This window comes from Crocuta crocuta, unplaced genomic scaffold (assembly GCF_008692635.1).
Source record: "Crocuta crocuta isolate KB4526 unplaced genomic scaffold, BGI_CrCroc_1.0 scaffold44, whole genome shotgun sequence".
Lineage (NCBI taxonomy): Eukaryota > Metazoa > Chordata > Mammalia > Carnivora > Hyaenidae > Crocuta > Crocuta crocuta.
Window position 1 is genome coordinate 6799585 of NW_027530179.1, and position 27440 is coordinate 6827024.

The following is a 27440-nucleotide window of genomic DNA, read 5'->3' on the forward strand; positions in this document are numbered from 1 at the left end:
GGTGCTCAGAGGGAGATGAGACCAGAGGGTGCAGAGAAAATGCCTCTTTCCTGGGAGACAATCACTGAGAGGATGCCAGGCCCTGGATTTTGACAAGATCCCTTTGGAGTGTGTGTGTGTGTGTGTGTGTGTGTGTGTGTGTGTGTGTGTGTGTGTGAAGGGGGGAATCACAGTGTTGGGAGAATGGGGCGGGGGAGATAAGCGACGTCCCATCAAGGACAACCCTGTGGATTGCAGCTACTGTTCGGGATTGCCTGAGCACTCAACCAGGCATAGGGAGGTACCAGTGTCACTCTCTGTCCTCTGGAAGCTTCTAGTCTAGGGGGAGAGGCACACATATCTCAGGAAACACGGGGACTGATCTGAGACAGTGTGAGGTCCAGCACCAAGGGGAGAGCACCAGATGGGTGTGTAGCATTTAGGGGCAGAAGACACTGGTGGAGTCAGTGGGACTGGGGGGCTTCTTTCCTGGGTAGGAAGAGGTGTCCTCAGACTGTACATCCATGGCTCTGGGAGGAGAGGCCTTGAAGGATGAGAAGAATTTGGACACGTAGATGGAAGAGAACTGTGCTTTCCACATATGGGAGGCTGGGTCTTGGGGACTGAGACGGACACAGAGGAGGACTTGGAATGTCTGAGGAGGCTGGCTGAGCTGTCAAAGTCAGTTTGGGTAGATGGGGGGTGTAGACCCCTCCCCCCAGGGCCTGGTAGCCAAGAAGGGAGGCCTGGCTTGAAGCAGTGGGCCAGGGATGCTCAAAGGGGTGGGGTATGAGTGGGGTTTGGGGAAGGTTAGCCTGGCAGGTGTCAGACTCCTGGGGCCCTAGCAGGTAAGGGACCTGTCCCTGCTGGCCCCATGCTGGGGAGTCCGGCAGGCCTCACAAGACTTAGGAGACCCCATGGATTCTGGTCTATTCATAGGTTTGGTCAAGATTCCAAAGACCCTATGCCTTTTATTGGCCTGCTCTTCCAAACCTTGGGATGCTCTGCTCCAGGGAACGCCCTCCCCCCTCCCTTTCTTCCACCTGGAGTCCCCGGGACCCTGGGGACTGCAGGGTGCGGTGGGAGCAGCTTTGGCTTTGAGACACAATCAGGCGGGTACATCCCATTCTGGGCCAGGCCTGCAAAGACCTCCATCGTCCTCTTACCCTCCCCCATCATAGGACGAGGGGAGGCTCTGGGGTTCTGGCTGGGCGGTGAGTGGCGGTGGCCAGAGGAGAAACCCCCCACTGCCCGGATCACGTCGGGGTCTGCAGGCCTGGCTGTGGCCTTCTGTGTGCGGCTTGAGGGCCTGACAAATGTGCTCGGAGCCCTGAGTGTGTGCTACAAGGTGGCAGGGAGCGTTTTGACGTGGGGATTGTTTTCCTGCTCACCCCAAAGTGGGAGCGCTCCTGTGCGGGGCTGGTGCACACTGAGCCAGCTCCGGTCATCTCAGGCCACGAGAAGCTTGTCGCCAGGAGGCAGGGAGGGCCAGCGGATGAGGGAGAGAGGCATGGGCTGACTTGACTCAGTGGCAGAAAAGCAGCACGTGACAGTTCTGGGGGACACAGGCATCTCAAGAGCCCTGAGGACAGGGCCGAGTCTGATGGGGCCGGAGAAGAGAGACAATGAACGGAGACAGGTTCTGGCGGGTCCCCTCCTCCTTTGCCTCTGCCCCAGGCCTCCCGCTGTTGCAGATCAGTACAAGTGGGACAGCCAGAGGCCAGTGTGATTTACGTCGTGGGTGTGTCCTCAGCACCTGCTGCACCATGATGACAATCTCTCCATTTGACCCCCTTTTGCTGCAAATAGCTCTGACCTCAGCCACTGGCATCTCAGCCCCACCTCCTGCTTCAGAGCTAAGGATACTGCCATCCTTGCCATCATCAACGCCCCCCTCTTTGCCACACTGTCATTACCATCATCCTAGGTACCAGCCCCATCATCCCCAGGCAACCAAAATGCATCCCACAAGGTCTAGGGGGTGCTGGAAACCAGGATTTGGTCAGACTTCTGAGTGCACGTCCAGACCAGGGATTCTTGACAATTTTGCCTGCTAGGTGGACATTGGGCAGTGCCCTGAGGCATTTTTGTTTGTCACAACTGGGGCACAACTGGGACATCCCATGCGTAGAGGTCAGGGATGCTGCCAGACATCTACAGTGCACAGGACAGCCCCCCCCCAACCTAAAAATCATATGTTCTAAAATGGCAATAGTATTGAGGGTGTGAAAACTTGCCTATGGAGGTCGTATAGCCCTCAGTCTATCTGACTCTGACCCTTGCCCCAAAATGCTCACATCATGCCACTGATTCTGGACAAGAAGAAATCCTCACCAGTCCATCTGATGGCAATTCTTATGCACGCTTGTGCACACTTAATGCACACCTCGTCTGCTTGTATTAAAAAGTGGAGAAGATGAAAGTGCTCTGTGGCCATCCTCCAGAAGGAAAACACGCAGAAGCCACAGATACTTGGAGCACACGGTGCACCCGCGATTGAGGTCACGCTTTTGCCTAGGGCAGGGAGGCAGGGACTGGGCTGGATCCCGGGAGTATAAAGGCAGAAGGAGCACTTGGGGCCGTCGCTCCACAGCAACAGCCCAACTTGGAGTGGCTCTTCCTGTGGCCAGCTGGGAGCCGGCATCATGGAGTGGATGGTGGTGGCCTTGACCAGCCTCCAGCTCTTCGAGGCCATGGTGGTCAAGTGAGTCTGGGGCTCGGCTTCCATAGCAGGTGTGGGTTGGGGCCTCCAAGACAGAAGGAGCTACAACCTTTGCTGTCAGGAGATATCTATACCTGAACCAAAGGAGAGCTTGTCTATTAAATGCCCAGCAAGCCATTGAGACAAACGGAGAGCATTCACAGTGAAGAATGCTGGTGTGACACCACCCAGGAGAACGCGGCGCTGGTGCTCTGAAGCCCCAAACCCCTGATGACTTGCAAGGGAGGATTTTTAAGACCAGAAATGCAGGGTAGGGGCTGAGAGGCATGAGTTCGTCTGATTGGTCAGGGATCGGTTGAACTTCAAGACTGATTGACTTGTCTTCCTGGCCCTGGTGTGTCTGGTTTCAACAGCTATGACTGGGTGGTCATTCCCTTCCCTGGTCTGGATCTGTAAAACATCTCAGCAATTTGTGTCGGTGATGCTATCTCTGTAAACAAAAGCAGAAGCCACACACCTTGTGACTGTGCAGGCTAATTCATTTCTTGGTCTCTTGAGCTTTGCTTTCGTTGTCTTAAGCATCCCGGGGTTTCCCCCTGTAATCTTTAACTTTGGGCCACATGCCTTTCTGCTGACTTAATTCTGTTGGCGGTTGTACTTCCGGGCAAAGGGAAAAACAGAGGTGCTTTCCCCTCTAATGAGAAAAGAAGTCCCCAGAAGAGAGTAGTTGGGGTGACTGCTCTCCTAACAGACCCCGAATGGCAGGATTGCTTTCCTCTCACAGAAAGGAACGATTATTTCTGCATAGGCAGACATTTGCTAAAAATTCCCTTAAGACTCAAAATTTGTAGAGCAGATGGCACAATCGTCGAAACAGAAATGGCAATAAGGTGACATCTATGTGCTAAGGTGTCAGAAGAAAGGGAGCAGGAGGCGTGGCTCCAAGGACTTGGGGGAGGCTCCCGGCACACTGCTTGCTATGTGGCCCTTAAAGACTGAGGCCTCAGCTGAAGGAAGACTTGGCTTCTCTGAGAAACCTGTTTTTGATATGCAAATTCTGTAGAGGTGGTGAGCTGAGCAATCGTCATCGTCAGTCTTCTTCGTCTTCTTGGCAGCTCAACGTAAATGGCTGCAGTTGAGAATTTCGGGGAGAATGTGGGGTCCTGAGGGAATGGGGATTCAGATGGGGAAAGAAAAGATAGAAGCAGCATGTCTGAGTCTGGAACGAGCCTGGGCGCAGACCCCTTATGTAATGACAGCAAGCTTGTCTTGGAGGAGGTCAACCATGGGGGTCAGGGGCAGAAGCCCAGAATTCAGACCTTCCAGTTCCAGAGCTGACGTGGGCCCCAGCCCAACCAGGCCAACTTCCGCATTGCCTGGTGTCGGAGAAGAGCAGTGATGGGCCCCAGGCTAGACGACTGGCAGCGTGGGCAGACCTGGGACCCTGTCTTTTGAGTCCCAGTCTAGTGCTGTGCTCTCTAGCATGCTCTGTCCCAACGGCCGGGGCCAGGTGCCTGAGGGCCACCATAGCAGTGGATCCGTGATGAGCTCTGCCATCTCCAAAATCCTTCTTATAAACGCACATACTCTGGGCCACCTGGCTGTCGTACTCAGTAGAGCATGCGACGCTCGATCCCGGTGTCCTGAGTTCAAGCCCTATATTGCACGTGGAGCTTACATAAAAGACAATGCACATATCCTGTCAAGGGTAATGGCCGAAGTCCCCTCCCCTTTCTGGAAAGGCATTCAGGGGATACCTAGGAACAGAGGGCCAGGGCAGGGTGAGGACCCTTGAGATGGGGTGCGGGCGTGCCTGGGTGGAGGTTTTCTGAATCTTGGACCAAGTCCTGAAAGGATTTTTGAAAGAAAAGAGGGAGATGCAAAGAGAGGGGCAGTGGGAGAAAGAGACAGAGGAATAGACCCAAAGAAAGAGATAGAGACAGAGAGAAAGGGCCAGAGCTGGAGCCAGAGCAGGAGCGAGAGGGACACACACAGACACAGTGATGGGCACACGGGACAGAGGGGCATGTGGCTGGAGACGGAGAGGTGAGCGGGTGGGGGACAGAAGGTACTGGCACCATCAGAGGTGCTATAGGAAAGAGGGAGGGGCCCGTCCTGACCCATGTCCCTCTGCAGAGTCCCCCTGAGGAAACAAGAGTCCATCCGGGACACCATGAAGGAGAAGGGCTTACTGGGGGAGCTTCTGAGGACCCCCAAACACAACCCTGTGCAGAAGTACCACTTTGGCGACCTTGGCGTGGTCTACGAGCCCCTGGACTTCTTGGATGTGAGTCCTGACCCCCTCGCTGGGGGCTCCCTCTCTCTACTGGCAAAGTCTAAGGCCAGACCCTGGGGGTGTGCTGTACTCTCTCCTTTGCACCCTCCATCCAGTCCCCGGGGCCTGCCAGACTGGACTGAGGGGTTGTGTGTTCTGGGCCAGTACGGGAGCTAGGCTCTGGTCTCTGCCTCTGGTTTTACAGCAGGGGCTCTGTCCGTGGAGGTCAGGCTGGGCCTGAGGATCCCTGGATCCCTCCAGAGCTAAGAGCCTGCCCCATGGCCCCCCAGAGCCTCTACTTTGGTGAGATCAGCGTTGAGACTCCTCCGCAGAACTTCCTGGTCCTTTTTGATACCGGTTCCTCCAGACTGTGGGTGCCCTCTGTCCACTGCCATAGCCAGGGCTGTGGTAAGTGCTGGGCTGGCAAGGGCAGGTGGCCGGTGAGGGACTGTGAAGCCGGGATACTTCAATCCTGAGAGTCAGGGACTTGGCCAGGGTCAAGGGGGATGCGCAAGACAGAGAGAAAGGGCCGGCCGTGGAGCTAGGTGATTACGTTGTCTTCCTTCTCACCCACATGTGTTCCTTCACCTGCTCCAGCCCGACCCTTCTGCTTGGTCCAGCCCACTTCTCTCTGCTCCATTCTGTTGCTCACCGACAATGCCATGCCCTCCCACCAACGTCTACAACATTCTTTCTCTTCTGCTCTCCCCACTCTTTACTAAGTTCTCATTGTGAATCTCCCTAGACGCATGGGAGAGCAGTATAGGATGCAGTCCCTGTATTGTATTTATTTATTTTTAAATGTTTTTATTTATTTATTTTGAGAGAGATAGAGAGAGCAAGCAGGGGAGGAGCAGAGAGAGACAGAGAGAGACAGAGAGAGAGAATACCAAGCAGCCTCCACACTGTCAGCACAGAGCCTGACATGGGGCTTGATACCATGAACCATGTGATCATGACCTGAGTGAAAATCAAGAGCTGGATGCTCAACCAACTGAGCCACCCAGGCACCCCTTTGTAGCTATATTTCAATACAGGCCATGTTCCCCTCCTTGAAGGCTGCCCTGGTCCCTGCCAGAGCTTTGGGGTTTGGGTCCTGACACTTTTTCTCCAAAGGATGCCTCATTGGCCTTGTTCCTAAGTATCTCAGGCTCCTGGTACGGCCAGTTTCTTGATGGGGTGAAGGTGGGGGGAGGGCAGGCATGCCCTGAGGTTCACCTGCTCCTACAGCGGATGGAGGGGGGTGGGGATTTAAAGGGGATTGGGGAGATGGAGAGGGATTCTATGCATTCTACCGCAGAAGGTCACAGTCAAAGGGTACCCTGAGAGTCTGTGAATCAGAGGCAGCTTTGAGGCCAGTGTGGGAACCCCCTTGACTGGCCACCCCTTGGCTCCGTGGCCAGAGGCGCTGGGGCTCCAGGATGTGAGCACAGGCTGGGACATAGGTGGGCAGCCCTCCCCCTGCCAGCCGGCCTCCCCAAACCCTCCTGCCCCGCTGCAGCCAGCCACTCCCACTTCAACTCCAGCGCTTCGTCCACTTACTCAAGCAACGGGGAGATCTTCTCTGTGCAATAGGGCAATGGCAGCCTCCACGGCACCTATGGCTATGACACTCTGAGGGTGAGCCATGCTGCGGGCTGCTCCCGCCCCAGGGGGTTGGGGGGACGTGGGGACTGCCCCTGGGGCTCTGACCTGAGTTGGAACCTCATAGAAAATACGGGGAAATGCCTAGTGCTCCAGTGAGCATGGGCTAGCAAATTAGCACCCCACAGGCTCTTTCACGCAGTCACCCAGCCCTCCCTGACCGCACCGTGTGCCAGGCACCCAGGACACCCGATCAGTGGGATGACCTGGTCCTCTGCTTAAGGGGGAAGCAGGGGGGAGAAAGGGGAGGGGGTGCAGCAGCACTCAGTGAGGCTGTTTGAGAGTCAAAGTGGTTCTCGCGAGACCTATCTAGAAGGGCAACAGTGATGGTAATGGAGGGATGAACAAGGAAGCCTTGAGTGGCTCAGCTGGGGAAGGTTTGGGGGAGGTAGGTGACACTTGTCACCTCTCATCCCCCATGCCAACCTCCAGGTCCAGAGCATCCAGGTCCCCAACCAGCAATTTGGCCTGAGTGAGCTTGAGCAGGGTCCCTATTTCCTCCATGCAAAGTTTGATGGCATCATGGGCCTGGCCTTCCCTTCCCTGGCGGAAGGCAAGAGCACCACACCCCTGCAGGGCGTGCTGCAGGCGGGCGTCTTCTCCAGCCCAGTCTTCAGCTTCTACCTGGGCAGGTAAGAAATTGCTTGCAGGTCCTTAGGTCCCCAGCAACTCCCTCTATCTTCCCTGGGACCCTGGACCCTGTGTCTGTCACCAGCCCACTCTGACTTTTCTTTGCATTTCTAGGCTAGGTCAGAATCTTTCCCTCTTCTGGGTGAACTTAGCTTTGAGCGTGGCTGCAGATTCTCAGTACGTCTTGGATTTACCTCCTGCCCAGAGCCCCAGTTAGCTCATTGCCTTCTGAGCCAATATTTTCTACCTGGATACTTCTTTTGTATGATAATCAATGGTCTCCTCTTCTTTGATCTATTGTTCTAGCCACATCCTAGAGCCTTCTGGTCTACCTTCGTCATTTGCCCCTGACAAGTTGTTTTCCACGCCACACACACAAGCAATGGCCTAGGAGCCAGGCGGTGGGGGCAGGGGTGAGCAGCCGCCATGGACTTTCCTTCTTTTCCTCCAGAGCTAGTCAGCCACCTTCTGGAGACAGTCAGCATTTGCTCTCTGGGGCTTAATCGCTTGACTCCGACTTTCAACAATATTACCCTGTTTCTGATGTTGCTGACTTACTCTCTACCTCTGATTACAATTAGCTTTGAGTTTAGCCCTTAGNATTGTGGGGGAGCAGTATCTGGAAAGTGGGAATGCTGAGGGGCTCAGCTGGGAGCTACAGTCAGAAAGGGACAAAATCCCTTCCCTCAGGCTTTCCTGGTGTGAGGGGTAGACACAGCATGGGGCGTCCCATTGTGACAGGCAGACACAGCCCTGCCTTCAGGGAGCCCCAGTCTGAGGGGAGATACCGCCCTGCCCTCAGAGACCCCAGTCTGATGAGGAAGACACAGCCCTGCCTCAGGGAGCCCCCAGCCTGCAGGAAGGGCAGGAAATATTTTCCATAGTCATTCCCTGACCCACTCTTTCCTTTGCTTTTTGCAGACAGAGGAGCCCTCAGAAAGGAGCGGTTCTTATACTTGGGGGGATAGACCACAGCCTGCACAGGGGTCCCATCTACTGGGCCTCCGTCACCCAGGAGCGCTACTGGCAGATTGGCTTTGAGGAGTGAGTCTGTGGTGGGGCCCCAGGCATGTGGGCAGGCTTCGAGGCCTTTCATGTCGTACACACACACACACACACACACACACACACACACACACAGGGAGGTACTGCTGGCAGGTGGGGATGGAAGACCCCTGAGGCCTGCCCCCACAAAGCCACAGCTGTCCTTTGCTGGAGACTGAAGGTCCAGCTCAGCCTGGAAAAGTGGGGTAGCATGGGGACAACATACAGGGCAGGTCTTAGAATTCCAAACATTATAGATCCATCACAACATGATGTGCTCAGAGGTTAGAGATTGGATGAATGTGGGGGAATCATTGTGCTCAAAGTACTCACAAAGAATCAGGGACCCTGGCTTTCAGTGTTTCTAGAACCTTCCTTGGAATTCTTAAGAAAGACATTCCATGACCATTTAGGTGGCTTTGGTGGTTTGGTGTGAGGCAGGGGGATGGCTGGATTGATCTCTGCAGAGTCCTACCTTGATTCTAGGGCTGTAGCTGTCTGTCCCTCTGTGGTGGGGACAGCCCACTTCCCAGCTGCTCTGAGCTGGCCGTGTTGAGGGTGTTCATCTCCCCACCTTCAGGTTCCTCATTGGCGGCCATGCCACTGGCTGGTGCTCCCAGGGCTGCCAGGCCATTGTGGACACAGGCACATCTCTGCTCACTGTCCCCCTGCAGTACCTGAGTGACCTTCTGCAGGGTACAGGGGCACAGGCGGACGAGTATGGACAGGTGTGTATGGTGGAGACATCGTTCTTTTAGCGAGGCCCGCCAGGGGGCATCTATGATTTTCCTCCGGCATAGGAATAGCCTGGCTCTTGGCCTCCATGCTTCTAGCTGCCCCAAAGCCCTGGAGGTGGGGTGCCCTGGGATGACTGGGGCTGCGGGCCCGGAGTCTGATTTGGGAGGTGGGGGAAGAACCTTGTGCTGAGGGGACACGGGGAGGTTATTACTCCGTAGAATTTCCTGGGAACCTCAGCCCCTCCAAGGAACCTGGTTAAACACCTGCCNGGGTAGGAGCAGGGCGGCTCAGATGAGGGGCTGACAGGTCCTCTGAGGTGGGCGATGAGACCCCTGGGCCCCGTTCCTCTCTGCAGTTTATGGTGGACTGTAACAATGTCCAGAGCCTGCCCACCTTGACCTTCGTCATCGGTGGTGTGCGGTTCTCCCTGCCATATTCCTCGTACATCTTCAGAGTAAGTCTGCAGGGATGCGACCGGGCATGAGGAGGGGCTGGGGGCTGGAAGCACTGGGTCTCCTCACCCTGTGCCTTTCCCAGCTCCTGGCAGTGCTGCCTTATGTCTTCCCCTCACCGATTCCAAACCCCTTCTTGGACACAAGGCTGTGACACGGAAGAGTGTCGTCAATTATGATTATTGTTATTGATCAGCACAGAGGGGCACTGGGTTGTCTGTGGAGCACCAGCTAAGGTCAGCCCTGGGCCTACACCCTCCCACTGAAGCGTCACAACATTTGGGGGGGTTGCTAATTTCTCTTTTACAAGTGAAAACTTGGAGGTTCAGAGAGGGTAAGAAACTGACACGAGGCTCCACAGCCAGTCAGGGTGAAGCTGGGTTTGGAAGCCAAGTTGAGCTGGCTTCAAGGCTTTGCTAACCAGGCTGGCCTACGCCAAATCGGGAGCAAAAGAGAGGCGGATGGGAACCCGGGGAGCGGAGACTACAGATGGTCACCATAGTGTGCCTTTACCCTTTCCAGACATCGCTCCCACCGCCCCAGCTCTGGGGGCTCAGATGGCCTGTGAACCCTCAGGGGCAGAATGTCTGGCTCACTCATTTCTGCCTCTGTGCTCCTAGCCTGGAGCTCAGGGCTGAGCAGGGCCCTGTCCATGTGTCCGTGAATGCATGTGTGGCTGCCCTTCTGTGCAGGGAAATGGCATTTGTGCCATTAGAGTCCAGGCCACCTACCTGCCCTCCAGCAGTGGCCAGCCCCTGTGGATCCTAGGGGACGTCTTCCTCAGGTCCCACTATTCCATCTTTGACATCGGCAACAAGAGGGTGGGCTTTGCCATTGCTGCCTAGACCTAGTGCCTGGACGCCTGGACTCCCTTCTTCCTCTAGATCGCCCACCCCGAGGTTCTCTGTGTGCTTTCTTCTCTGGACTCAACCTCCTTTTTCTAGATTTTGGATTTTCTCTCATAATAAATGGTTCTTCTCCACGTTGGCCAGCGTGTTGTTTTTAGAGGGCAGTTGTGGCCTGTAAGGCAGCTCCTATCGCAGGGAATGGGAGGGAAGAGCGGGAGTCAGGGGCAGATTTGCCTCTACTGGACCATGTTCTCCCTGAGTTGCTAGGAGGTTTGTGGTGGGCAGGGGGGTGTGTGTCACTGGGATTCTAAGAGGGATGGGGCATAAGGTAGGGCTCGGGGAATAGTCCCTCTACCCCTCAGAGCTTGGAGTCTCTTCGCAGCTTATCTCTGGAGAGAGAAGACAGTGGTAGTGACACTGAAGCAGGGCATTCCTTCATGATGGGCCTAGGGGCCATACCCCAACCACCTGAAATGTTCTGCTAACTCAGTTGACCTAGTGACCACCAGAATCACCCCAGGCAAGGTTGCTAGCACTGTGACTGGGGTTTCCAGTGCATTCCACACCTGCGCCTTCTGCTCCTCACCTGTGATCAGGTTTGCACTAGGAGTTTCTGAGAGATGCTAGATCCCTATGTGCACTTGTGGCAATCATGGGTCCTTCCGGGAGGAGGAGGATGCTACCAGAACCTATTTCCAAGAGGGCTTCAGAAGGTCTGGGCTGAAAGAAACGGATCATATTTACACCTAGACCCTTATGCCCCAGGGTCTGTTTGAAGAAGGGCTGGCCTTAATTGTGGACAAGAGCGATCGCTACTTGGAATTACATGGAAATCAAGCCCATTTGTTCTAACCAAGTGAACAAGAGAAGATGTTTTCTCCCTCTAGCCTTCATTCTTGTTCTCCGTAGGAGCCACCTGGCCAGAGACCCCCAAACCTGGGGCTACGGGGTATGGGGCAGAGGAGGAAGTGGAGAAAGCAGAGCTCTGTCACTTCCAACAGGAGAAAGTGACATGAAGTAGATCTGAAAAGCTTTTCCCTGTAGCATAGTGGAGGGGTCGCCAGCAAGGTAGTACTGATGAGGTTTGAGGAGGGGTATAATTGGAAAACTCCTAATTGGAGGGTGGGAGGCTCCTTGTACATATTTTTCCACACTGTCATCAGGCCGACCTCAACCTTGCCCTTTATGTTCAGGCGCAGGGGTGAAAGCACAGGATCCAAGTCTGGCATTCCACTCCAAAACATGGGGAAACTGAGGTTTGCCATGCGGTAGTTTCTATAGCAACGGCACACTATCTGGGACCCTACATCTTTCCTGGGCTCCAGGAAAGAGCCTGTTGCCGGCTTCTCCTTGGGGTCAGAGAGGCCACAGGGTGTACATAGGAAGCTGTAGTTCGTGGCATCACTGACCGCGAAGAGAAAAAAACTTGCAGAAGGGGCAGAAACGAAGTGCAACATAGATTCCAAGTTAAATGCCAGGTTCCTGTACACACGCCAGCGCCCAGAGAGTGGGACTACAAATCCCAGCGTGCTTGGCAGAACCGGCGGAGGGACTACATTTCCCCGCGGGCGCCGCGGTAGGCCCTCGAGGGGCGGAGCAGGGCGGGGCGGGACCGCGGGGGGGGGGGGTGCTGCCCTCTGCNAGCCGCGGGGGACAGGCGGCGGACGGACTGACCTTCAGAGATAGGTGAGCGGGGCCGGGGGCCAGGTGGTGCGCGGAGGACCGAGAATCCCGGACCCAGGCTCCCCTGCCCTGATTCTGTGGGTCCGGGAGACAGGTGGGTGGATGGGGGTGCAGGCTGAAGAGGGGACAGGGAGTGTGTGCGCCGCGCCGTCACCCGCCCCGCTGTCCGTCTAGCCCGGGACGTTGGGCACATGGCCGGAGCGGCGCTGCCCGCCGAGCCCAGGAACCCCTCCAGCCCCTCACTGCAGGCCCGGGCCGGGGGCGGCTTCTCTGCGACCTTATGTAACCAGCCGGGAGGGGCTGGGGCGGGCATGGGCCTTCCCGGCTCCGGAGCTGGGAGTCGAAGGGGCGGGAGGCGTGGGAGTGAACTTGCAACAAGTTTGAGGGACGTGTGGGCCTTGCGCCTACTCCTTCTCCACCGGAGGCGGCTGGGGCGGGTGGTACGGGGGAGGGCGCCGGAGGCCCGGGAGGTGTGCGGGGGCCGAGTCTGGGCTGGCCAGGCCCAACCTGGATGGTCCCGAGGAGTGGGAGGGCCGGGGAGGCGCCACGCCCCCGGGGCTGGGCTGCCGCAGGGGGGCGGGTGGAAGTACCATCCCTCCCTCCCTTCCCGTCCCTTCCTCTCCCTCGGTGTCTTGAAGAAGCCGCCGCTGCCCGTGTCCCCTGGTATCCCTGAGATCAGTCTTTTTCTCCTCCTTGCATTATTCCCCGACCTCTGGGAATCCTAACCCCAGAGCTCGCCCTCTGCGCGCCCCTCTTTCTACTTTCCCGGGAGCTCCCGACCGTCTGCCGGTCCCCGAGTACCCCCCATCCCCAACTTCTAGGTCCCGAATCCCGGAAAACACGCCCCCTTCCCCTTATTCCCTTAGTTCGCACCGCCCAACCCCTGCCGCCCCGCCCCCTAAGTCCGTGCTCAGCCTTCTCCCCACCTCTCCGAACCCTGGTCAGCTACTCGGGCGCCGCGCGTGCACTTCCCTCCTTGAAGGGAGAGGGTTGATGCCAGCTCCGTCCCCGCCCCTTGGCCCCTTCTTGGCCAGGGGTTCTGGCTTCACGCACGGCTGCCCCGAGCTGCTCCGGTTTGCGCGAGCAGGTTCGCGCCGCAGCCGCCTGGCGAGCCCCAGCCCCGCGCCCGGGGGGAAGAAGGGAGGGCGCCCGGGGCGGGGCTCGTCTGCACGCGTGTCCGCACCGCCCCGAGCTCCCCTCCCCGTCCTCCGGCGGCCGCCCGCGCGCCGCGGAGCCCTCCCCATCCCAGCCCACTCCAGCCGGGATTCTCTCGCCGTCTGTTCTGGGCACTGTTCGGCGCGGACGGTTGCGGCCCGGAGTTGAAGGCAGTGCTTTCTTTGGCTTTGCGTCCTCTGGAGAAGTGAAGTGTCAGTTACTGCCCGGACCCCCACCCTGAGTGAGGGGGTCTTAGTTGAGCAGGGAAGGGGCAAGGCCGATGCAGGCCCTTAGTGACACTCCGATGTGGGCTCAGGCCCCTGCACCCTCCCAGTCCAAGATTCCACTGGCCCGAGACCTGGCAATTCTTGGGGGCGGGAGGAGGGGGAGGTAGCTCTGGTTTCCTCTTGGGCGGCCAGAGGCGCTTGGCTCAGATCAGAGCCTAGTTCTTGGCTCCTTAGCCTGTTCGCAGAGGCTTTCTCTGTGCCCAGCCGGGTGGACCGCCTCTAAGCCCTGTCCTCAGGCAGATCACAGTCTGGGGGAGAGATGCCAGCAATAAAGGCCCATCTTAGACACCGTGGAGGGGAGAGTTCCGCGTAGGAGTCCACTGGTATGCTAGTGCCATGCCTCAGTTTCCCCGTCATGGGTCAAAGCAATTTTCTTGGTCCCCTTCTTTCTGCCGGCCACCTGGCTGCTGGGGTGGGAGAGCTGGGAACCAGAAAGTGGAAATGAAGCACTGTTTGGGTGACTGTGCTCACTTCTCTGGAAGTGAGCCAATGTTACTTACAGGTTACAAGGCCTATTACAGCTACACTTCTATTCTGCCCTCTGCGAGGCGCGGACGAATCAGAATCCTGTCCCAGCTCCCATGGAAGTGGGAGGGCCTGGGGCAGGGGGCATCCCCTCAGGTGAGCACCAAATCCATGGAAAACAGCCAGGCTTCTGAGAGCTGGTGGCAGTGAGACTCACAGTCACGGATGGGTAGGGGGTGTGCTCTGGCAGGCAAGAGCCCTTCCGGGGGGCCTGGGATGGTGGGGATACCCAGTACCCACCTCCATTGCCAGTCAGGCCCCCTTTCAGCCTCCCACCCTTCAGGCCTGGCTTCGCCTTTGAGGGTCTGGCATCTAGCCCTGATCCCTCTTGGGGCTTTGTTTACAGCTGTAATTGTATCATTAGCTGGAGTTTATAGAGTTACTTAGCACCTGCCCCCACAGGGAGTGGCTCGGCCACCCCCTGGCTTCTGCCTCTTCCTTTTCAAAGTCAACTTGGTTTCTGCCGGCAGCAGGGGGTTCCCCAGGCGCAGCTGGCTTGCAAGCCAGGTTGGGCCTTTGTCCTAGGGATGGAGGGCAGTCAGCACTGGGGGCCCAGCTTGGGGCTGCCCTGGAGATGACCGTGGACATTGGGCTGACCTCCTCTGATATGGAGGGAGGGGGTTCGGGGTTTCCGGCGCTGCCAGCAGTATCCACAGCCGGGCATACAGTGAGTGCGTATGTGTGTAGCGTGTATATCCTCATCTGAAAAAAAGAGAGACAAACGCGCACTCCCTCTGGGCTGTCGTGAGGATTGGGTCCACAGGGTGGCCCTTTGTTTCACTGTGGGGTGTGTGAAACTGATGGGAGTTTTGTGTGTTTGGGTATGAGATTATAGGTATCTGGGTACGTGTGTCTGGATGAATTGTGTACATGTGTGTCTTTGAGAGTGTAGCACGGTATTATATTTGTAGAATGTTCATCTAGTCTCTTTATGCCATAATAGAACAATATCATGATAAAAGTATTAACAGTAGTTGCCAACATTTATATTGTGTATTTACTCTTTGGAACAAAGTAGGAATGATTGTTTTCATTATACAGATTCAGAGAAGTTAAGCACTGAAGTCAGACAGCCTTGAAGTGGTAGGGATTCTTTTTTTTTTTTTTTAAATATTTTTTATTTATTTCTAGGAGAGAGAGACACACAGCGTGAGCAGGGGAGGGTCAGAGAGAGAGGGAGTCACAGACTCCGAAATTGGCTCCAGGCTCTGAGCTGACAGTCAGCACAGAGCCCGACGCGGGGCTCGAACCCACGAACCGCGAGATCATGACCTAAGCAAAAGTCGGACGCTTAACCGACTAAGCCATCCAGGCGCCCCACGAAGTGGTAGGGATTCTAACCTAGGCCCCCAAATCCATGTTCTCAATCTCTAAAGAAGACCACTTCATGGTTTCTTAGGGGTTCTTTCTGAAACGGTGGGCAGATGGTGGTCTGGGAGCCTTCTTTTCCCCCACACACGGTGTCCTGCTCTGAGCGGGGATGCGAGCTTGCTGACGCCTTTGCCCCAGGACTGCACCTGCCTCCTGGCAGCTCTGCTGAGCTGCTGACACAGGTGACCAGAGTTCTCTGCTGACAGCTCTCCTGACCGGCCCCGGGGAGGAGAGGAGTTGAGTTCAGACGAGGCTTCCTGGGTCTCCTTGGTAACCTCACACATTAACTTACAGCGAAGCCCTCACTAGGCATGTGTTTACGCAGATGTGGGGAAAAGGCTGTAGCAACTATTGAGTGAGAATGAGGCGCAGCCAAAGCCAGGAGCACCCTGGATTCCTCCTCCTGATAGGCCATGGGGCTGGGGCAGGTCCCTGCTCCTCTCAGCCTCAGTTTCCATATCTGTGCACCTAGATTATCTGTGGGTTGCCTTCCAATATGAATCATCTACCTATCTTTGGCAAAGGCACCCGGACTGGGGAGGCTTCCGAAAGGGAGGGACGTGGTGTGTTTGTGTGTGTGTGTGTGTGTGTGTGTGTGTGTGTGTGTGTGTGGTGGGGGAGGGGTGGGGAGCGGGGGGTTACTGCTGAAGTCCACTCAGTAGAGGTGTAGCTAAAGGCTGGCCCTGGTGGTGTGACCAGCCAGCTTTTCTTGGGACATAGTCACAGCCAGCATGTACTGAGCACTAGCTAAATGCCACCTGGCTAGGAGATTCTTAAGAGCATGAGCTCCGGGACCAGGCTGTTTGGCTTGGAATCCCACCTCTGCCACTGACCAGCTGTGTGGCCCTGGGCAAGCTGCTTACCCCTGATGTGCCTCCGTTTGCACACCCAGACTAATAGTGCCATAGTGAGAGCGAAGTATTCTGCTGCATGCTCCATGCGCAGGACCTAGAATGGTGTCATGCTCAAAAGTGTTATTATTATAATGGACTCTTATGGCTTATTTCTCTCTTGAGAGAGAGAGAGAGACAGAGCATGAGCTGGGGAGGGGCAGAGCAAGAGAGGGACCCAGAATCCAAAACAGGCTCCAGGCTCTGAGCTGTCAACACGGAGCCTGACGCGGGGCTCGAACTCACAAGCCTTGAGATCATGACCTGAGCTGAAGTCAGATGCTTTACTGACTGAGCCACCCAGGTGCCCCTCGGCTCATTTCCTTCTTTATTTCTCATTTCCAAGTGAGGAAATAGAGGCATAGAGAACTCTAGTGAAGAAAAAAAAAAAAAAGACCTGTGGGTTGCAAACAGGACTCCGCTGTGCGCCTGACATGAAATGAAATGTCTTACAGGAGGCTTTGAAGCTTCCCCGGCCATAGTCCCCGCTGTTCCCTCTTGACCACACCTGGTCTTGAGATTTGACAAGGCGGCAGAGGGAACTTGGCAATGCTTGCAGCATCTCTACCACCCTGCCCCGCCCTGCCCTGGCCCTTGGGATTCCTTGGGTAGCATCTGGCCTGGCCACTTACTCCCCACGCCCGACCCACGGCTTTCCCCTGCGCTTCTGCTGCCTGCCCCTCCTCCCCTCTGTATCAGACAGATCCCCTTGGCTGCAGTGTGACCGAAGGCAGCCATGGTATCCCAGCAATAGGGCAGGATCTGGGACTTATTGTGGCCACAAAGTGCTTCGCTGTGGGGTGACTGCAGAGGGTGGCTGAGAGGGGCAGAAGCAAGAGGCAGAGTCATCACCAGCTTTCTTTCCTGGCCCTTAGGTGTGGGCATAAGGAGGAGGGGAGAAGGGACGTCTCACTATCCCTCCCCCCAGCTTCCTCGGGGACGGTCTCTTTGTTGGCTTTTATCCCGATAGCAGAGACCCCAAAGTAAAATGTGATGCCATGGGGATTAATCCATAATTCCAGCAGACTTTCCAGAAATCCATAGTCCATACTTCCTCCTCCCAGCCCTTGTTCATGCTGGTGCCTTCTCCTGGTACACACTCCTCTGCGCCCCTCCCCCCATCCAAATCCTCTGTCCATCAAGGCTCACCTTCCTGGGAGACCAAGGGATTGTTCCATTTGACTGTAGCCCTGGCTGCCTGTTATGATCACTTGGAAAACTCTTACTTTTTTTTTTTTAATGTTTATTTATTTTAGAGAGAGAGAGAGAGCGAGTGGGGGTAGGGGAAGAGAGAGAGAGGGAGACACAGAATCCGAAGCAGGCTCCAGGCTCTGAGCTGTCAGCACAGAGACCAATGTGGAGTTCCCCATGAACTGTGAGACCATGACCTGAGCCGAAGTCGGATGCTTAACTGACTGAGCCACCCAGGCACCCCTTGCCCCTTACCTGGGGAGCTTACTTAAAGAGCACTAGTACATCTAGGGCACATGGCTGGCCCAGTGGGTAGAATATGTGACTCTTGATCTCAGGGTTGTGAGTTCAAGCCCCACATTGCGTGAAGAGCCTACTTAAAAAAAAAATACTAGTGCATGTGATGCTTGAAGGGGGAGCCTAGGCATTGATATGTTAAAAATTCCCCAAATAGGGGTGTCTGAGTGGTACAGTCGATTGAGCATCTGACTCTTGATTTTGGCTCAGGTCATGATCTCACGGTTCATGAGATCAAGTCCCGAGTTGGGCTCTGCACTGTCAGCGCAGAGCCTGCTTGGGGTTCTCTCTCACCTCTCTCTGCCCCTATCCTGCTCATATGCTCTCCCTTTCTCTCTCAAAATAAGTAAATAAACTTAGAAAAAAATTCCCCCAATGATTCTGATGCTCTTTCTCCAGGGGTGTGGCTCTCAAATTTGCGTGGGCATCAGAATAAAACACAGATTGCTAGGTTTCAGCCCAGCGTTCCTGATTGAGTAGGTCTGGAATTTGTATTTCGGATGTGTCCTTGGGAATTGCTGATGCTGCTGGTCCCCGGACCACACTCTGAGAACCTGCTGCTTTGCAGCTACCCAGGCAAGAGCTTTCTGTCTCCTGGGTCCCTGATTGCTTTGGGCCCCTTGGGTCGGCCTCCTTTCTGAAGCCAGGACCCACAACGCAGGGACCAGTGTGAAACCGTTGGATCACTGTTTGAATTGTGTTTCTTGCCAATAAAAAGAAAATGAGATGGGCGCCTGGGTGTCCGTTCATTGAATGTCCGGCTTCAGCTCAGGTCACGATCTCACGGTTTGTGGGTTTGAGCCCTGCATCAGGCTCTGTGCTGACAGCTCAGAGCCTGGAGCCTGCTTCAGATTCTGTGTCTCCTTCTCTCTCTGCCCATTCCCCACCCAAGCTCTGTCTGTCTGTCTGTCTCTCTCAAAACTAAATAAATGTTAGACAAATTTTTAAAACTGATAAAACAGGCACAAAAAGCAGCTGTTCCTTTCTCTTTTCCTCAGACTGGAGATGCTGGGAGGGAGGGGCAGGGGGAGGGGTCACTGTTGGATGTAAGTGTGTCTCCATCATCTTCTAGGAGGGCCTCAGCCTTCAGGGCAGCAGATAGTCAGGCCACCCTGGGGCTCACCCCTGGGCACTTGGGGCGGATCCTTCCTTGGAAACTGGAGGAGCTGGGGCAAACCCCAGTGGGAGGCGAGAAGACGGGGTGGCAGGGTCTTTGGCTCTGCAGGGAGGTGGCAGGATGAGCTTGGCGACCGAGCCAGTCAGTCAGCAGTCGAATGGAACGCTCCGACATTGGCCCCCTGAGCACAGAGGTCGGGTCTGTTTTGTTTGGTGCCGCATCCCCAGTGCCTAGAAGAGAGCCTGGTATACAGTGGGTGCTCTGTAAGTCTTTGTGGAGTACAGTGGTGCTCAGTAAGTCATGTGGAATGAGTATGACTCGAGCCCCAGCAAGTGCCCAGAAATGAGGACACAGCAAACGCTTTCCCCAGGGTCTGTGCCCTGCAGGCAGGGTAGCAGCCTCACCAGCTAAGACTCAGGGACAGGTGCACAGCTGGACAAGGAGGGGCTCTGTGCCCAGCCCCCGCCCTCCCCAGGATCCAGGTTCAGCCTCACTCTGGTTTGGGCCTGACCGGCTGTGGCTGTCTCTTCCCATAGAGAGTTTGCTGGCAGCANCATGCCACCCTCTCCCCTGCCGGCTTCTACTAGTGGGTCTTTGGGGTGGGGCTCCGGTTTGTTTTCTCCTATTTGCCAAGTGAAGTCACAGCCTGTCCTCTGCCTTGTTTATAATTGGTTTGGGGACAGCACCTGCCCCGAGTGGCCAGGAGGTGACACTCTATCCTGCCCCGCCCCTGTCGCATCTTGTCCCCTCCTGGCTCTAGCCAGATGTGTTCTCAGCTGCCCCTGAGCATGGTGCCGGCTGGCTTTGCCCTGGGCCCACTGGGGCTGCGGGGCTGGGAGCCTTAGCAGCCAGCTGGCAGCTGCTGCCCCTGTGTTTGGGAGAGTAGAGGCCTGAGGCCTGGGGGGCGTTGAGGGAGCCTCTCCGGCACCGGCACCCCACAGCCTCAAGCGCCACGGGGGATCAGCAGGTAGGAACTGAGTGCCTCTTGGCCTCGTACCGTGCAGGCCAAGCAGGGTGGGGTGGGTGCGAATAAGAACACAGCTCCTCCCGCAAAGCTGACAGCCTAGCCGGGAATTTCACTAACTGCAGACGACAGAGAGAGGCAGATTGGTGTTAAGATAGTACAGAATTACATACTAGATGAATGTATGCTCATTGCTCTGAAGAACATTCTTTCTTGGTCTAGAGAGTTTACGAAAGGGCTCGTGCCAGCATGGAGACCTTGGCTCAGCCCCCCCGCCCCCCCACCTCGGGGCCCAGGAAAGGGCAGCTCTATTGCTCCCTGGTTCCTCTTACCTGGGGGTCACCTCTGCAGACCTGGGAAGCCTCAGTCTTGGACAAAGTCCTTCATTCCAGGAGGTGTAGAGGCTGCTGAGTGCAAGGGCCAAGGCACCACAGGGAGGCGGCCGGTCACCCACCTGCACTTGGAAGCCCCGAGCCAGGGGGATGTGGTGCTTGCTTGGGCCCAACCACTCAGACCTCTTTGGGTCTTTCTCTTGCTGTANCCCCCTTTCCCCTGCCCCCTCCCCCCCCATCCTCATCCCTCTCAACCTCCATCTACTTCTGCCGCATGTGGAGCATTGGCCCTCCATGCATGTATGTGTCTCTCTCTCCTGCTCTCTCTCCCCTTCTCTCCTTCTTAATTTCTTTTTCTGCCTCCCTCCTTTTGGTGCATTCAGAGGGCTCCTTTCAATGCCACCCCAGTGGGAGCCTCCGTGCCCTGCTCTCGGNAGTGTGAAGGCCTGATGCGTCTCCCTGCCCTTGAGGAGCCAGGGGCTTGCGGTGGCTGGGACACCCCGAGGTGGCCGTGGGGAGATGCAAGGACCCAGACCTGGCCCCTGGCCAGCTGGGGGAGCCCCTCCACAGACAGCCCTGAGTATCTCCGGGTACTCCAGCCCCGTGACTTAACTACACATTCTCATCCAGTTTGTTGGGCCTAATTACAGTGGTTCTCACAGTCAGGTGTGACAAGATCGTAGTAGAGCTTCTGTTTCTATTTATTTATATCCCACCCTTTCTCCCCTCTTATTGTGAAATACGCCACGAGGTCTGATAAGCGCATAAACATGCACGCGCGCTGTAATAAGTAATTGTAAGCGTGAACACCGGCGCAGCCACCACCCAGGTGAAGAAACAGAACGTGGCCTGCACTCCCAAATCAGCTGGTGTGCCCCGCCTCTGTCATAACCCCTTCTCCCCCGCCCCCTGTGGGGTAACCACTATCCTGATCTTTCTGATAATCAGTAATTGCTTTCTCTTATCATGTAACCGCCCATGTCTGCAATCTTTATCAAAAAAGTGTAGCTTTGCCTGATTTTGAATTTGATACAGCTAGAACAACGCCGATCACGTTCTTTTATGTCGTGTTTTTTTTCCCACTCGGTGTGTTTGTGAGGTTCACCCAGGTTGCTCTGCATAGCTCATGTTCGCGGCTGTACACGCAGTTCATTCCACGGCATGAACTTGCCACCACGTTTGCATCCGTCCTGCCACTTGCGGACGTTTGGTTTGCTTTCCTTCCTTGGCTACCGTGAGCTCTACCGTAAGAATCTCCTCGTATGTGTTTCCTGGTGCATCAGTGCGTCCATTTCTCCAGAATGCAATTGCAAGCATACGAGCCATATTTCACCTTTAGGAAATGCTTTGTTAAGTGGTTGTACCAATTTATTCCTCACCAGCAGCACCTGAGAGTTCCCGTTGCTCCATATTCTCGCCAACACTTGGTGTTGGCGGACTGTTTAATTGCTGTCATGCGGGTGAGTGTGTAAAAGAGGCTCATCAGGTGTACCCTTTACGCTCCCCTTCTCATTGTTTTTTTTTTTTGTTTTTTTTTGTTTTTTTTTTTTTACTTTTAGTGTTTTTATTTATTCCTGAGAGGGAGAGACAGCATGAACAGGGGAGGGTCAGAGAGAGAGGGAGACACAGAATCCAAAGACAGGCTCCAGGCTCTGAGCTGGCAGTCAGCACAGATCCCGACACGGGGCTCGAACCCATGAACCGTGAGCTCATGACCTGAGCCAAAGTCAGACGCCCAACCGACTGAGCCACCCAGGTGCCCCTCTCATCGTTTTTGTAGCTATTTTTGTGGATGGTTGCTGACCTGCGTGATATATCCATACATTGGTATTTATACGCAGTTGATGAGAAAAGAAGCAGGTATTGGGGGTGCCAGACATTTTTTCCTCATAGGAGTGTGTGATCAAAATAGCCGAAAGACTACTATAACATTGAATGTCAGCGAGGGGCTGGAGGTAGGACAATGGTCATCAGAGGAGACTGTCAGTGGACCAGTCTCTGCCCAGAGGGTACTAAGCTCACAGAGTACTCAGGCCCTCTTGCCTGGCACATCTGGCCGAGGAGCAGGAAGGCTGTAGGGCTAGAGCCCTCAGCAGATAACATGCAACTTAGAACTGGCAGGTGGCTGTCCTTTGGGGTCCCCTAGGACGATACTTCTCGCCTGGGGATGGTTTTGCCTCCCAGGGGACATTTGGCAATGTCTGATGACATTTTTGGTTGTCCCAGCGCAGGAAATGCTCCCGGCATTTAGTGGGGAAGAAGCCCGGGATGCTGCTAACCATCTTACAATGCTCCCGGCAGCCCCTACAAGGAGTTATCTGGCCCCGAGTGTCAGTGTTGAGGTTGAGAAACTCTGATCTGGGAACAGAGCCAGGAAACTGAGATTTGCCGTCAACTTGCTGTATGGCTTTGGGGAAGCCACTTCAGTGCTTCAGGGCTCCTGGGGAAAATGAGGGTGGCAAGGGGTGCTGCCCCCTACCCTTCCTGAAGCTGTAGTCAGGGTCGGGGAGGAGGAAGGGTGGCTGTGCAGGCACTTTGGGGAGCATCCCTGCAAAGGGGCCTGCACACTGGATGTTTTCTTTGCGGTCCCAGCCCCTCCCCCCTTGACTGTGCTCCGCACTCCCCGTCCCCTGAAGTGGAGGTGTCAGGTGATCAGCCTGGGCTCAGCCCTCGCTCATGCTATTCCAGGCCTCAGGGCTGTAGGGGACCCACCCTAAGGGCTCCAGCCTTTCTGATGAGGGCAGCAGAAATGAGGGGCTCTCTGGGGAACCCCGGGGCCCAGGTAAAACCAGTTTTGACTTTGTCCTGAGCTGGGTGGGAGCCTGAGGTTGTGTGGCATGATAAGAGGTGCCTATCATACTCTTTATCTGAGGCCCTGCTGTAAGTGTGGGCCGCAAGAGATGGGGGTCAGAGGTCATTCCTGGGGGCTCTGCACACCCAGGCTGGTCTTCCGCTCACCCTCTGCGCCCTTCCAGGGTTGCTGTGCCAGGGAGGGCCCAGGGTTGGGTCAGAGTCTGAGTCAGAGCTCCCTGGGCCCCTCTGACCCTCCTGTTCTGGGGCCCACTTCACCCCACTTGCATCCCTGCCTTTTCCAGAAGTCATGGCCAGCCTGATCTTTCTACTACAGTCCCTCTTCCTGAAACATACTCTCATTGCAAGGGTCTAGTAAACTCATCCGCCCTGAGGTATAGGTGACTGACGACAGCTTCACAATTGCCAGCCTTTCTTGACCAGGAATATGGCCTATCAAAGGTGGGAATTCCTTTGGCACCAGAAGGAGACATGAGTGAAATGTCAGGTTTCTTTGACGGGCTCTGAGAGAAGTGCTTCGGGGGTGAGGAACCTCTGAAGTCACATGTTGAGCAAGAACATTTTGTCACAAGTGAACATCGTATGGGCGGCTCATATCTTCCCAGAACTTCCTAGAATAATATTGGTCTCAGGGTCCGTTGCAAAGTGGGGCTACATAGTAAGACTGTGAACGGGGTGTCCAGAAGCCCTGGGAAGGCCCAGGGCCAAGGTGGCAGATATGTGGTCAGTCAGGAAGGTGGTAGACTGTGGGGCTTCGGGCTAAGAACGTACCTGTGTCCAGGAAGGGCTGGGAGGGTGTGTAGGTGAGAGCTAGGCCTGTGTTGGACATAGTAGGTTTCCTGAAAATTCTTTCCCTCTTTGTGCGTCTCCATCTTGGTGCGGTGAGGGGAGGGCAACATGGCCGGTGCGTTTTGAGGCCAGGCTGTATGGGGGGAGGGGGCTGTCAGAGGCTCAGTCCGGGAGGAGGGCGCAGACTATGGGGCCCTGGAGCCCAGAGGGGGTGACGTGGGATGAGGGGGATCTGGGAGCCCGTCAGTGTTGGGCAGCCTTGTGGGTGTGCGAAACCTTCCGGGCCGGCGTGCGGTTCCCTCTGCGCTGTGAGCAATCCTCGGCCACACTTGCATCTCCCAGGGGCTTGTGCAACTTCCTCTCAGGCTGAGGCGCAGGGGGCTGGGTGAGAAACAGCACTGGGGAAAATGAGGAAACTGGGGCCTGCGCCGGGGCAGGGGCCTGGGCCTGGGCCCTGGCCCCCCAAGTTGCTGAGCTTTCCAGGGGGCCTCCTTCTCCCAGGTCTGAGGGAGTGTGTGCATGTGCGTGTGTGTGTGTGTGCGTGTGTGTGTGTGTGTGTGTCTTCTGTTTTTGGGGAGGTGGGTGAGTGGGGATGAGGCCCCAAGGGCTGAACTGGCATTGGGGTATCTTTTGAAGAGGGCCAAGAGAGATACCGAGCAGGGTCTGGGTCGGGGAAGAAGGTGGCACAAAAGAGAGGTCCCTGGCCAGGCTCAGCGGGGAACGGAGATGGTGGAAAGTGTGGGAAATCAGGACTCAGGGGGGCTGGCTGCCGGCCCCACTGCTCAGGAGCTGGGCAGCCCGGGGCGGTTCCAGCACTCCCTGCCTCGTCTTCACTTCTCCACTGGCAAGGACACAGTCAGTACCTCCTTGCCTCAGGGATGGCAAGCAGACACTCTGCCAGTCCCCCTGGGTCCGAATCCTGGCCCTCTGCAGCTGTGTGATCCTGGTAAGCTACTTAGCCTCTTGCTGCCTCAGTTTACTCATCTGTGAAACAGACATAATTATAGTGCCTACCATGTGGGTCCTTTGTGGGGATTAAAAGACCTAATTCAGTAGAGCACTCAGAGCAGCGCCCGTCACGGAGGGAGGAAGCGCTCCGCACAGGCGAACACTTTCTTCGTACACAAGCATGTTTGCAAACAGCGAAAAACCGCCCAGCGTTCATGTGACTATTTTTGATGGCAGGGATCTGAGTTGTTGCTGGGAATGATAATACTAAGAGCTCACATTTCCCAGGCCTTCACTTCAGGTACTATGCAGAGTGCCTGACCCATATCAGCCCCTGAGACCTCATAGTCACCCTACGGGGCGGGTGCTGTCATTACCCCATTTCACAGATGGGGACGTGGAGGCACAGAGGGGTCGAGCAACTTGCCACAGGGCAGTGATCTCAGTGAGGAAGAACAGCAGAATGGTCCACGGGAGCCCTGAGTCGGACCGCTGCCCCCGCCCCCAGCCCAGCCCCTTTCCTGGGTTCCACCGAAGTGGCTTGGAAGGAAGGAGCAGGGTTGGCTGTGGGGGTGAGAAGGCTGGCCTCTAGTCCTGGAGGCTCCGGCCAGTCTCCGGTCAAGTAGTCAACTAATGCAGTGTTAAATTAACACAGGGAATGGCTTTTTTGTAGTTGGCACTGGAACAGACTTCCTCGGGCGAGTTTCCTGCCAGGGTGTGGACTGAAGGGGTGCTGAAGACCCTTAGCTGGGGGGCTGTGTGGTGCGGGAGTTGTGAATGCAGCTACAGATTCAGACACAGTAAATGGCTTTAAATTCTGCCCGAGCCATGTACTGTGTGACATTGGGTCTCGGTTTCCTCGCGTGCAAAATGGGGGTAACAAGCAGCCCTACCTCTTAGGGTGATGGCGAGGAGAAATGAGATGCTGTGTCAAGCACTTAGCACAGGCCTGGTCTGGAGTGAGAGTCTGACGAATGGAGGCCTCTATTAGGCACCTGTTGTAGAGATGGTCTTGTGCTGGGCAGGGAGTTTGGGCCACACGCATACCTGAGAGGGTTGTAATTTGGACTGTGGATGAAGGCCATTAATGGGACCCTAATTTCTGGCCGTGATGTCAGCCTACTGGGTCTTTTTTTTTTTTTTTTTAATAAAAAGAATATATAGAGAGAACATCCAAGTGTTTTGTACAGTGTTGGCAAGTGTGGTCCGTGCAACTTTTTTGTTTTGTGTTCATGTGCTTGTGTATGTGTGCTAGGGGTGTGCATGTGTGTGTGTGTGTGTGTGTACTGGGCCGCATAAGATATACTTGTCTGTAGATTGTGGTATTTGCCGTCACCCCCTTAGAGATTATCTCCCTCTCGCACAATGTTTATGGAGCACCTACTGAGTGCGAGAGCCAGCCCCACATGCTGGGGGCCAGACTGGGGATTCCGGGCCCAGTTCTCAGAGTGGCGTTTGTGACTGAGCGGGCCCCGTGGGGGTCAGCAGAGGCAGAAGGGGAGGTGGCCAGGGGGGGCTTTCTGGGTGACGATATGCAGTGGATGGGGACAGTATGCGGTGACAATGGCCGGGGTGAGTGGCTGCCTTGGGGCCTGGAGCTAGAGAGCCATGTTGGCAGGTGGGGGCTCCCCATCGGTGGAGGGCAGTGGGACCTCCATGCAGGCGCCCGTGCTGGCTAGAACAGAGGGCTGGGTGGACGTCGTCCCGGAGCACTGGACAAGGGCTGTGCCCATCTCCTCTGGCTGCAGCAGGGTGGGTAGAGGAAGACTCAGGGTTCCTGTCGCCCCCCCCCCAATCCCCAAGACTTGTGGGATCTGCAGTGACTCCATGAGCCCCAGGCCGCATGGCTTAGCCATTTCCTCACCTCCCCTGGACCTTGGGAGCCTCCCGAGCCTTCTCCCCTCTGCTTCCCCAGCTGGCTTTAGTGAGTCTGGCCCGGAACCCCGACCCCTGAGCCCTGGTCCAGGGGCCAGAACTCTTTCTACTACTTAGATCCCTGCCCAGGGCTGGTCGGTGCCTCAGTTGCATCATCTCTAAAGTGGGCATACTAACCCTTAAGCAGCTGGCCTTCTGGTTGGTGATACTAATCTTGTGATCTAATGTGGATGAGGTGGCCCTAGGAAGTGCAGAGGGCTCTGGGTGGGTCGTCATTGTCATCTCTAAGGCTGAGAGAGCTGGGGAAGGTCATGAGGACATCAGCTGCCTGACTGGAGAGCCCCCGCCTCCCCACCCTGTGACATGCGGCTGTGGGGCAATGCTGGGGGGGGGGGCCTGTGACCCATGGTGAGCTGGGACAATCCCTAGTTCGGAGGGGAGGTGGCCTCTCAGGAGCCTTGGAGGGTGAGACCTAGGTTTGACCTGGGGCTGGGAACCCCAGTTTCCAGAGTCCTCCCCTATGCGAGGTCCCTTAGGAGCCCCAGCTTGGAAGTCTGTATTGCCAGGTCGAGGGGGCAGAGCTCCGGGACTGACTGGCAGAGGCCAATTTCCAAGAAGCCATGGGTGGCTTCCAGCCTGCTGTGCCCAGAGCCTGGAGGCTCAGGCGTGAGCTCCCACAGTGGAATGCGGTGTCTACTGATAGCTCGTATATATTGAGCAGCTGCTCCCAGGCACTGTGTTAAGCACTTTTGTATATTTGCGAATACAATCTTCACAGTATAATCTGATACATGGGTCTTTTTATTATCCCGTTTTATAGGTGAGGCAGCCGAGGCCCAGAATGGTTGAGCCTCTCATCCAAGGTTACCTAGCTGGTGAGCGGCAGAGCTGGGCTGAGGGCGCGAGTTGTGGGTCCAGACTGCCAGGTTGATA

At 55.9% G+C, this 27440-nt stretch overlaps 2 protein-coding genes across 2 annotated transcripts in view; both read left to right on the forward strand.

Moving 5' to 3' along the window:
• The first annotated feature begins 2624 nt into the window (after positions 1-2624).
• PGC (progastricsin) lies at positions 2625-10269 on the forward strand. The gene is given in 9 exon segments (XM_077764794.1): positions 2625-2683; positions 4778-4928; positions 5207-5324; positions 6418-6536; positions 6993-7192; positions 8112-8234; positions 8815-8962; positions 9328-9426; positions 10117-10269. Coding segments are annotated over 9 exon segments (1170 nt in total).
• Positions 10270-11920: 1651 nt separating this feature from the next.
• The window catches only part of TFEB (transcription factor EB), a 55351-nt gene continuing 39831 nt past the window's right edge, over positions 11921-27440 (forward strand). The window contains exon 1 of the mRNA XM_077764979.1: positions 11921-11958. The gene's annotated coding sequence lies outside the window, so the exon portion shown is untranslated. The remainder of the gene's footprint in view (positions 11959-27440) is intronic.